This window comes from Periplaneta americana, chromosome 10, assembly GCF_040183065.1.
Source record: "Periplaneta americana isolate PAMFEO1 chromosome 10, P.americana_PAMFEO1_priV1, whole genome shotgun sequence".
Taxonomy (NCBI): Eukaryota; Metazoa; Arthropoda; class Insecta; order Blattodea; family Blattidae; genus Periplaneta; species Periplaneta americana.
The window spans coordinates 60,363,402-60,375,989 of record NC_091126.1 but is presented as its reverse complement, the minus strand read 5'-3'; the positions used below and the strand labels follow the sequence as shown (position 1 = coordinate 60,375,989).

Sequence of the window (12,588 nt, the reverse complement as noted above, 5' to 3'; positions counted from 1 at the left end):
ATCAAGTAGATCATGCAAATCAAAATATGAAAGATGCTGATCTATGCTATATGACTAAAGATACTCTATGACAAAATAAGGAAATAAATAAATGTTAAAGTATATGTCAGTTTAGGAAATTTATTTCTACATATAATAAAGAAAAACATAAGCTATTTCAGGCTTTCATAGTGATTTGTTTATGGAAAATCTTTCAAGTTTTGCAATCATGTGTTGAAACAAAATCTCTCTGACAAAACTACTCAAAGGTTCCGTCCTCAGATTTGTGTCACTTGAAACCTGGACGGTTCGTGTTCCCTGTTGGATCTGTTATTTCATTTCACTTCATTTATTGTATTCCATAGATCTTACATTAGCAATGAAGTTTTATGATGTGGAACAAGTCAAGATTTTACAAGATTACAATTGATTACAATTATACTTTACTACTCTACAAACGTGATTCAACCATTAAGAACCTATCAAAGTAAGCAACCTTCCTAAAGCAACGCAACCCTGAAGATGGAACCCGTGAGTAGTTTCAGAACATCATAAAAAAATCAATCTCAGCACATAGCTGCAAAACACAAAACCTTCTTCGCACTAAAAATAAATTTCGTGGTGTGAATCTGAAGCAGAGTGTTTGTTGACTGGTATTTTGTGTTGGTTAATTATGAAAGAAACATTATAGTTTTATTCTTAAAATACAATTAGTAAATATGGTGCAATATTCATAAGGCTTCAATATGAATTATAGAGTGCAGTTCACATTCTATGACCACTATGTTCAGCATAAAATAAACACAAGAATCTTAGTATTTGCCAAAAACCAATAACTGATTGAAATAAATTAATTAAAAATGTTAAATTCAAGAGTTAGACAATGCCATAATATCTCATGCAAATATTAATATAACAGAAGAATATTATATCTTAAACCCAAAAATGACAAATGGAATTCCTAAATGACAAAAATTTATTTTCAAGAGGTAAACTGAGTCAATTTGTTATATTGTAATATTACCACGTACTTTAAATAATTAATTTTAACACCAACTTTTAAGAGGACCTTTAGGTCTGATAGAAAATGCACTTACATTATTATTGCAGAACTTCATAACTTCCTCCATTGTGCATTTCCGTACTTCGATGTCAATAAATAAAACTTAACCTTTATGCTTTCTTCCAAGAGTCAAATCCTGTTATTGGTTCGTTTTTTTATTATTTAATAGCACACATTTAAACCTATAAATTAGCTTCCTTCATCTCAGGACAAATTACTTCCAAACTTCATTTCAAATAGGCTAGTTGACATATCCAGTGTACTGAACTGCTTTGATCAAATACGGTAATTATTGGAATATTTTTTCCTTCACTCATCCTTTAAAATTGGAACATATTCTTCTGTAGAACTTTCAGTTGATGTTGAATTTTATAGGTGTAGACAAAAAAGTTGTTTATCAGTAATTCTGTTGCATTTCTTCAAGGAATTTGATTCTTCTTGCTTGCAATAGTTCTGTTATATGTTTAAAATATTGCTCACAAAATTGTGTTTACTTCTTCATTTGAAACATGTACCTCTGCAACATAAATATTTACACATTCCTTCTTCCTGGGCACAAAATGAACGGTTGATGGTACTGCCTTATGTGGAGGTTAAAAGTTATGTGTCTCTCTGTAACAACTTCAAAATGGGGTCTATTTCTTCAGTCCACCAAGATTAAATACGACCAGAACGCACAGCTGATAACCCATCTCGTGAAGAAGGGAACCTCTACATTCTTGCATTCCATACACACTCTCAGTGTACAGAAGATATCAATGCCCAATGAATCTCGAGTTATTAATTCAGCTTTTATTTATTTCTTCTACTTTATGAGATATAGGTAACCAACCCATACTCTATGTATGCCATAATTACAATTCTGTATTTTGATTTGGGGAAAAATAAAAACACGTCCTCACTCATAATGCAAGATACTCAAAATCTGTTATAGGTCCCAGTCATGTTTCATCAAAACAATCCTGTACTGTACTGACACATAGCAAATTTTCTCTCATTTGATCCTTTACATTTCTGATGACGTCAATAATTAGCTTCTTTCCAGGATCTTTTAATACAGTCAATGATTTATACCAGCTGATATGTGTAGTAAATCTTCTCATTTTAAATTTTTTTGCTTCCAATTCACGCATAAATTTAAACACATTATACAGCACATACACAGAAGTGCCATATTATATAGAGTTGCTTAGTTCTTGCATTTTTTTCTCAGAAATAAATGAAAACATGATATCCTTTTCACTAATTTCAATTTGTAATAGGCTTGAAGTGTAGAACAAGAAATGTGTACGTAAATTATAGTTTCCGTGTTCAGAAGATACAAAATATAAACCACTTGTTTCATATTAAATTACAATACCATGCTTTTCTTTCCACGCCATATCAAATCACACAGAATATATAAAATAATATAGTGTTCCTCTGTTCCAAGATTGTGCAAATTTGAGCTCTAATACATATTGTTTTATGTACCAGTTTTAATGTGCGTGAAGAGCTGAGGATGTGTTCAAACCTCTATCACAGAAGACCAACATATGGAAATATCCTGAGACAATATTTTCTTCAAAATCGTGACACCATTTTCAATTTACTTGCAGAAGAAATAATATTTTAAAGAGTACGTTAAATTTTCATTTTAGTACCAATTTCAATGAGCATTAAAAGCTGACAATGCGTTGAAACCTCTATCACAGAAGACCAACATATGGGCTGTATTCTGAGACTGAATATTTTCTTCAAAATTGCGACGCCAATTCTAATTTACTTGCAGGAGAAATAATAGTATGACAAATATGTTAAATTTTCACAATTCTTCACTGATCGGAATGATGATATGCTGACTGGAGATTTTGATGCAAGTGAATGTTATTATATGTACAATACGATTTGTAGATATGTAATTTGTATACCCTCTTGTGACACTGTCTCCATTATACAAATACCTGTTCTGTCTGTGTCTCTGACAATTTATTTTTATAGCAGATGATGGAGATTGATTTCCAATAAATGTTCCGAGATTTATAGTAAGCAAAGCATCTTTACAGAATATATTCCAGTACATCTTTCGAGATATTTGGCAAGCAAAGCACCTTTGCAGAACATAATTTTCCAGGCCTATGGATTATTTTTCTTCAATGTTCTTTTTAAATCATATATCATTTTCCTTCAATGTTTTTTTTTTTTTAACCATATATCACTGACAATGAATAATAGCATTTCCAGTCCTCTCTATGTTGTCGAAAAGGTTGAAGGTTGATCAGATGATTTCCATTGCCTCTAGATATGGATAAGTGTGACTTTTCTTAAGGGCACCATGTTGTAATAGTAGAGATTTTATTCTATATAATATATTTTCAACTGCAGAGGTCATTCAGGACTGAAATGTAACGTGGACGAGAAGTGGCCAAAAAAATTTGTCTGGAGCCCTCTATGAGAGACAATATTCCTTTACGAGGTGTAAATCTAGTAAATCTATGACACGGACCTCTCTGCTTTATTTCTCTCCAAAAGAAGCCATGTTTGAGGATTTTATTGCCTTTTAAAATTCATTGTCCTCAGCCAGGTTTCAACCAATGAACCGTGGATTCAATGGCCATCATGGTAAATGTAAAACCATTCAGGACCGACTACATCATTTTACATAGCAGTAATTCCATTAAAAGTTTATCACAAACAGTATCATCTTTCAATTCAAAATAATAGTTTTTAGTTCAATCAGTGACTAATGGTACCACGATTTTCTTAAGGTTACCACAGTATTACTGCTCAATAAAATTTTTTCCTGCATTTATTTATGACGATTGACAAAATAATATGTTTGCTCATCCTATAACAAGAGATATTATGTTTTTCTTCTACTTCAATGCAAATTCATACCAGAAGAATATTTCTCATGTAATGAAGATATTACTATTATAGTCTGGATATAAAAGAAACATACGAATTGAAGTGTGTCGTTTCTGTTTTTTATATATATAAAATCATTTATCGTGGTATAATCCACATAATATAACAAGTAGAAAGCACTCTAATTAGCGGTACTTTTATTTATTTCCTGATGAAGATATTTTCATTGTCTTTTCGGTAAAATTTACAGGAATAAAACCAAAATTATATCAAAATAAGGGCCAATGATAAGAAAATACTGAACTGATATGAACAAATTATATTTAAATCGTTCTCAGCACATATAATCGAATGTCGACAAGTAATCATTCTTTCTTTAAAAAAGTCAATAATACATATCATTTTGAAGCTCTTCATGATATTTGTAGTTCTTTTCTTATTTTATATGAATGTATATCTCGTTTACAATTACACTCTCCAGTATGGAACTGTGGAAAGAATTCACTTTTCTGTCTATTGTAAATGTAATACAGAATCCATTTTGGAAACACGCATAATTTAGTGTCCAGCATTTCGAATCCTTTTAAATAAGCTTAACTGGATTTTTGCAATGTAATAATAATATCATTGTTTTCAGATGAAAATGTGTAAATTCATTTATTTTCACACGCTGCATTAGTAATTAGGTTGTCTAAATTTGAATTTCCTTCGCGTTGGAGTGTACATTTGAACACGAGTTCTTCTTAACAGTATATTAAGTATTATAGTCATTACTATTCAGTTTCTGAAGTATCATAATTCCATGTACAGATTTCGAGTATTAAAAGAAATTTCATCAATATGACGAGATATAGGCAGGCATTAAATAAGCATTCTCATCTACGTCAATATTCAAATTCTCATATTTGTATCATTGCACAACATGCTTTTGACATCCATCCAAATGTTCACGGGCCCAAAACAGTTTTCAGCAATTATAACTCCAATAAACTGAAGCATGTCAGACAATGCTACCAAATTTAAATATCTCCTTGGGTATATGCAGATTTGTCAACACAAGTGAATGCATAGTTTAAGTTTCCCCGTTAATGCAAAGCAATTAAAGAAGCACCCAACATTCAGTCTGTTAAATTAGCTCCCCCAGTCCACCAGAAAAATCTTGCTCACTCAGATTGTGACTAGATGAGCCTATAGCTTATTGCTCACAAGTATAATTGCAACCGTATGATACACTTAATTTTGTCAATTCAGCCTGAAAAGTATCCTGTTTCAACTCTGCTACATGCATAACATCCTTTCCATCCATTAAGAGCAACTCTTGATGTGAAAATTATCTGCAACAGGTGGATGGTTAACAACGAAATTAACATTATTAAGTAATCTGGTACATGAGATCAACTATAATGCTAAAATTTGAATATACTCCATTCAGAGGTCTCCAGTGCAACCATTTACATCCTGTCACTTAAACCACTACTGACGTAAAAGCTGCAGTTGCAATATTACATTCTTCAATGCGGTTTCCAAACCATTGCATCCAATGTTATCACTGAATGAGCTCATATCTGGTTTGTGGACATCTCTGGGGGAGCCTATGGGTGGCGGCATGGTACAAGTGCAATGATTCTTATCGGCAAGTTCTATTTCTTCCCATAGATACTACAAGGAAATTGTTGCATTCACTTTACAACTCGGTAATCTCGCTTAAATGTCAGAAATAAAATTCGCTCACTCCATCTTTTCCCAAAATTAGTGATTGCTTCTTCTGATTGGTAGAAATCAATTACTAAATCAAGTGCTAAATCTGGCTTGCTGCATTTCCTGCACTAGCACTCCTTCCTAGAAGAGGCACTTCTTCAGTCACTAAATCTGGATCCATTTCACCGACATGACAGATACAAGCAATCAAGTGACAGCTCCCAAAAGCAATACTACACTTTTTATCTTTCTAGATAAACCAAGGGAGTCTGAATGTCTTATACCTGAAAAGGTTAAAACAATGTTAGGATTTAAAAATTTTATCTTATGGAAACCTTTAAGAGGTGAGACTCTAACAAATCTTTTCCAGCACACATCTTACAAGGCAGAGAGGAGTTATTTTTATATATTTTTTATAATACGAAACATCGTAACATTTCTGTTGGAGTAGAAAACTTACATGGTCTTAAATATCACTTTGGAAATAAAGTTTTTATAATACTGTAGCAACGGAAAACAAACCCTTCCAGTAAGTCAGTAATGGGAGTGCCAGCAACTAACAATTTTGATGTTATAATATCTAAGATTACGTACAAACATTGATTGCCAAATTACCTCTCTCTGCTTCATAAGACACATACTTCACAGTCAGTACAATGTCTACATACTATGCCAATGTATTCACAATGGATCAAAGAACTTGCGGAAGCCACCATATTTTCACAAGACCCAGCTAATAACTAAAAGTATTTTTATAAATTATCAGAACATAAGTTTGCAGCATTTGAATTTCCCTTACATAATAAACGAAATCACTCAGGAGACCTCTGACAGGAGTATATCCCAAGAGGAGGGGAATGTACCAGCCTATTTCAATTTCTATCATTTGATAAAACTAAGTGACAAAATACTACCTTACACATTATTTTCATTTCATTGCAAATATTTCAAACATCAAGAATCACACCGTGCTTTTATCCAGCCGACCTCCTGCACAAATCAGTTTCATTCCTTCTTTTTTGTATTGTTTTTTATTTATTTCTTTATCCGTCTGCCTGTCTCAATGTGGCAATGAAAATATCTGAACAGAAAGGATGCTAGTGCAGAGTTTTAGTAACATAAAACAAGAAAAGGAGCTGATAGGACTGAAAATAAATGTATCGCATTTGTCTGTGGAAAACACTCTGGTGAGCAAACAATTCTGAAGTAACAATTTTACACCTCAAAAAGTAATAATACAAACTTGTAATACTTACGTATATTCCTCACAGCCTGTGTGACAGTTTTCTCTCTAACGACGGTATCGGCCAAGAGGAATGCGTTTTCCTCCAAACCCATTAGAAGTGATGTTGCTACCCTCATTTGTTCTTTGTAACTTAAGTCTCTCCATGAGGGGTGCTGAGATTCGTCTAACAAATTACTCCCAGTTTTCACAACACCATACAAGAGTTCTGTCACTATCGCTTCCCTCTGTCTTGGATCTGGAAATGTTTCAATATCAACCGACATTTTCTGTGCCATTTTCTTGATGATCTTTGTCGTAGTCATCATGTCGCCACCATATAAAGTCTTACTGCTTGTCACTTGAGAGAGATCATTGGCAATGCTGATGATCGAGTCACCCTCTTCAACGCGGGACTCAAGACTGGTGAGCCACACCGAGCGACACTCGCTCAGGTCAGGGGAGTGGGGCAGCCAGATGGGCGGCAAGGAGGTAGACGATGATGTGGAACCAGATACAGGCGCAGGAGCAGGGACAGGTCCTGTTGACTGAGTTACACATCGCCACCTAGCAAGGCCTGTGGCCCCGCCAGGACATGGCTGCACATTCACTTCTCCAACCCGCGTCCAATTCCAGTATAGGTTCCGTGCTAGTGTTGGACTACAAAGTTGAACGAACTCGTTTTCTTGGAACCATGTTACACTGGGTGACGGCATGTATTCGAACACTGCTGTACTGGATGCTGTAAAAATGAAAAGTAACAATGATTCAATTTCATTTTCTGGACTTTGAAGAGTGTATTCATATTTGTGTTGAGCAATAATGAGAAGCATGGGAATATGAAACTGCAGACAGGCCATAACTAAACATGTAGATGGTAAGAGAGCAATTCGCATCCTCAGTGCATCAGTGTAGCAACTCAAAATTGCTAGTTTAGAGAAAATTACTTCTAAGTTTCAAACAATGAAATTTAAATACGTTTCAGGTTATCAGATACCTTTTATGTATTAAAGTTAGAAGTAGCAGGTAACCTGACGTATTACATTTCATCATTTTAAACTTAGAAGTCATTAACTAAATAGCAGTTTTGAGTTGATACATTAATTCACTGAGGGTGAGAACTGTCAAGAGCAACAAAAAATAGTAGGAAGGCAACAAGGAGAGAAAGTAAAGAAGATATAGTTAGTCCATCTACTTGTGAGGGAAAGAAAACAGGAAATAAGGGACTGCAGAACTACAGCTGGTGCTTATGGGGGGAAGTGATAAAAGAGTGGCAAAAGGCATAGAAACAATTAAGTAAGTGTTCAACCAGTAATAGTAACTATCAAAATAATCGGAGGGTAAAATGTATGAACGAATAAGTGAATTAGTGTCCACAGAAACCATAGATGACAAAGGAGGTGTCAAGAGGAAATTGGAAGTATTTGTTAACAGGAATTGGTAGTGAAATAGTGTACAATCAGAGAAATTGAAATGATAGGAAAAGAGGAAGTATTTCAATGCAAGTTTAGAAATAAAGGTTGAGTTGAACATTGACTTACAAAAATAGTGCCCAACAAAAAATTTATCAGGAGTGAAAGTGAACAAATAAACATGTGATTCAGTGACTAGTGAAGAAATAGGGGATAAGAGTGATGACAGAAGTAAGGAGAGGTAGAAGTGTTGTAAAGTGGAGTTGAACGAGAATGATTATGATAAAGTAGTGTTAGTAAAATACAGTATACAAATTAAGGAAATTTTAAAAGATAGGAAGTACTTCAATATAAGGAAACAAGAAAAGTGATGAGGTGATCACTAGATAGAAAGGGAAGTTAAAATGTTATGTTTTATTTAACGACGCTCGCAACTGCAGAGGTTATATCAGCATCACCGGATGTGCCGGAATTTTGTCCCGCAGGAGTTCTTTTACATGCCAGTAAATCTACTGACATGAGCCTGTCGCATGTAAGCACACTTAAATGCCATCGACCTGGCCTGGGATCAAACCCGCAACCTCGGGCATAGAAGGCCAGCGCTATACCAACTCGCCAACCAGGTCGACGAAGGGAAAGTTTTCAAGGTGAGAGGTTAGGTAGTAAATTGAGGATATGTGTTATAGTAATAGGAGTAGTAAAGGTAAAAAAGATGACAGCACATATCAATGAAAATTTGTATGTGTTATTGTAATTAGAAGGTGATGGGAAGCACAAATAAAGAGATGTGGTGGCGACCCATTACTAAATAAGAACTGTACAAATAAATATCATATCATATCATATCATATCATATCATATCATATCATATCATATATCATATCATATCATATCATATCATATCATATCATATCATATCATATATCATATATCATATCATATCATATCATTAGTAGGAAGGAATTGTAAGATGACATAATTTGAGAATACACTGGCGTAAATAGGAAGTACTGAGGAAGAGGGGATTTTAAAAATCATAACATTTTTCTCTTTATATGAAGGAGTGCCCCAAGGACTTCTTGTGCTTTATTACTCCTTTTATGTAGAAATATCTGCTGAGTCCAAATGGCTGCATTCTTTGTAGATATCATGACTCAGCTATGTCGTGCCATTTGTCGATTCAGCTATGTATATGCTCAGTATTCAATGAAATCGCACTAGAGTGCCTTTTCAATAACTACAGTACAGTTCACAATCCAATACATGTAATGTTTCGCACTTTGCAGAATGTGGTCAAGTACTCGTAGCTGACTCCCACTTGGACTACCACACCAAGTAAGCAAAATTGGAGCTAATTCTGCAAATATAAGAATGTTTTAGTCTTTTTGAGAATTTCGGACCTTAACTATTTGCTTATTTATTTACTTCATTTCTTTTAAAAAGTGCTTAAACCAGAGATGTGGAGTCAGAAGCAATTTTGGGTGAAGTAAAGAGTTGGTAAAATGGACAAACTCCAATCTCGATATAAAATCATATAAGTAATATTTATTTAATACTTCTTCCACTATCTCATTTCCTATGATTGCATGCTCTGGAAGGTCCAGTGACACATTCAGTCATATGTATGTACGTATGTAGTGGGTTGTTTTACGACGCTGTATCAACATCTCAGGTTATTTAGCGTCTGAATAAAGTGAAGGTGATAATGCCGGTGAAATGAGTCCGGGGTTCAGCACCGATAGTTACCCAGCATTTGCTCATATTGGCTTGAGGGGAAAACCCCAGAAAAAACCAGGTAACTTGCTCCGACTGGGATTCGAACCCAGGCTACCTGGTTTCGTGGCCAGACGCACTAGCCGTTACTTCAAAGATGTGGCCTTCAGCTATATATGCGAATGTTTTGCAAATCTGTATCCAGCACTTTAAGAATCATTTTGTGCTGTGCTAGAATAAGCGACATAGTCCAAGTAACCTACAAGTCATTTTATATATTGCACTTCGACATATTTCAATGCTATATAAAGATATGCTACATAATAAATATTTCACTTATTGTATATTCATATTATACGTCACATCCTCTTCCATTAAATATTATTAGCTACATGTACTGCTGTTTTGGTATACTATTGCTTCAACATTCTTTCATTATTTGCTGACATACGGTATTTTTAACAAATAAAACCATATGAAATAATTTTAATGGGTTAAATTAGTCACAGTACTACAATTTCTAGTGTTTATTCCCATCAAATAGTAGAGTTGTTGAAGAGTGCAATTATCATCATGGGTTCTCAGGTATACCATAATTTGACTATCTTCTTTCAATTATTGTCACTTCAGAGCAATGGAATGCAGTCTTTGGTTTATTCTCTCATATGCAGACTTTTCTATGTCTTATTCTCCTTCCTATGTCCAGTTCCCGTATAATTTAGGTTGTGTCTTGGTGTTCTATACCCACTTTTGGCAATACAGATTATGAGGGTGGTGTTTTCCCACCAGCAACTGGAACCTATTGTGCCAACCCTCAGGTTACTGGCTCATTATTTATGACTACATATACTTGTTCCTTTGTTCATGGAAACCACTGTGGAATAGCTCCTCTTCTTCCGAATGCAGCTCCCTCTTGGACATCGGTTATGTTAAAACACTAGGCAACTTCTAAAAGGGTGTCAGGAATCCTGTTCTAGAGAATTTTGCTTCCAGGACATCTACATGCACCACAGAAACTAAGTTTAAAATCTGGTGAATGCTATTTGTGAAGATTCTGTCATCAGGATCTTCGTAATATCTTTGCAGATTTCTTGACTGTATTTATCCATAACACTTTGCCCAAGATGGAAAAAGCAAAAGTCTTGTACTGGAATTAGAAAATGGCTGTAGCTTTATGACCATTTATTATGCCGAGTTCAAAATGACTTATTATGGTTGGTGGTTGAAAAGGAATATTTATTTTAATTACAGCATTTCTCAGAACGCTTGTGGAGAGAAAGCAATAAACAAAAGAAAGCACACGCTCTTTGTAGAAACCATGTACGATTATTGATCAATAATAACTGTGTCATAAGTACTGAGACACTTTAAACAACTTTTTGAGAAACGATGTAATTGATTGACTCTGGCCATCTGGCTTTACAAGAGGTGGACCCAGGATGGGTCCATAGACTTAGGCACAATTTGATCCATTGTGTGCCTTATATATGCGATGATTGTCTAGTCTGACAGGTGGCCAGGTGGCATTCGTGAAACCGACATTGACAGGTGGACAACCCTGCCTTAGTCCTAACAGAGCCAGGTTCCTTTTAGCCTGATAAGCCCCAGGGGCCTGGAACCCCAAGCCCATCCTGATCATCTGACGCTGACAGATGAATTGACTGACCTATGCAATAAAGGTAATAATCTGTAGCTAATATAATAATCTTTGTTCCTGTTAGCACTCTTAATTTATCATAAAGTAAAAGACGTTCTCCTCTCGAGGAGACTCTAAAATCTGACAAAATTTCATGCAACTCTCCTGTAGATTTAGGACTTAGCGGAGGAGCAGCTTGATGTTATCGATTCATTGAATTCAGCTTTAATGCATTCCTCTCTGACAAATGTGGCAGAACTTTTGCCTGCACTTCAGATAAACTTTATCTTGATATTCTTGATGGTAATACTTTAGATGTCCAGTGGTTCTTATTTTTCTTTCTACAACGATTCTTTTGCTGATGTCAGTTCTGGAATAGATGCATGATTATGTTTAATATGTTTAATTATATGTGGTGTCTTCTTTTCGATCACAGTGCCACCCTTACATATGTTCTTTATGCACAGCCAGTGCAGCCAATAATTCCTTCTGTTGTTTCTGTATGAAATATGTAACATATATATGACAAGTGAAAACCACTCTGTGTAACAGGTATTAATTCACCTTCCATGACAAGAAATATGCAATATGTCAAACGTATTACGTGAAGGAGGAGTAAGTAAAAAATGAGAATGCTGATTTTCAATATTTTAAATGAAAATAGGTGAAAATGCTTACTTGTTTAAATGAAAAATATATAATATCCTTTAAGTGAAACGAAATGGGCAAAACGTCATATTTATATTTAAATTATGTTTTATTTAACGACACTCGCAACTGCCGAGGTTATATCAGCGTTGCCAGTGTGCCGGAATTTTGTCCTGCAGGAGTTCTTTTACATGCAAGTAAATCTACTGACATCAGCCTGTCGCATTTAAGCACACTTAAATGCCATCGACCTGGGCCAGGATCGAACCCGCAACCTCGGGCACTACCGACTGTGCCACCCAGGCCGACGACAAACGTCATGGGACCTGTCTGTTACCTACGATAACCACTAGACTTACACAGAGTGATT

At 35.0% G+C, this 12,588-nt stretch overlaps 1 protein-coding gene across 15 annotated transcripts in view; it reads right to left on the bottom strand.

Moving 5' to 3' along the window:
- The window catches only part of Cirl (Calcium-independent receptor for alpha-latrotoxin), a 1,849,656-nt gene that overhangs the window by 54,568 nt on the left and 1,782,500 nt on the right, over positions 1 to 12,588 (bottom strand). For all 15 annotated transcript variants that reach the window (XM_069837575.1, XM_069837572.1, XM_069837581.1 and 12 more), the window contains one exon: positions 6,844 to 7,551. In XM_069837575.1, the coding sequence (XP_069693676.1) occupies positions 6,844 to 7,551 (708 nt within the window). The remainder of the gene's footprint in view (positions 1 to 6,843; positions 7,552 to 12,588) is intronic.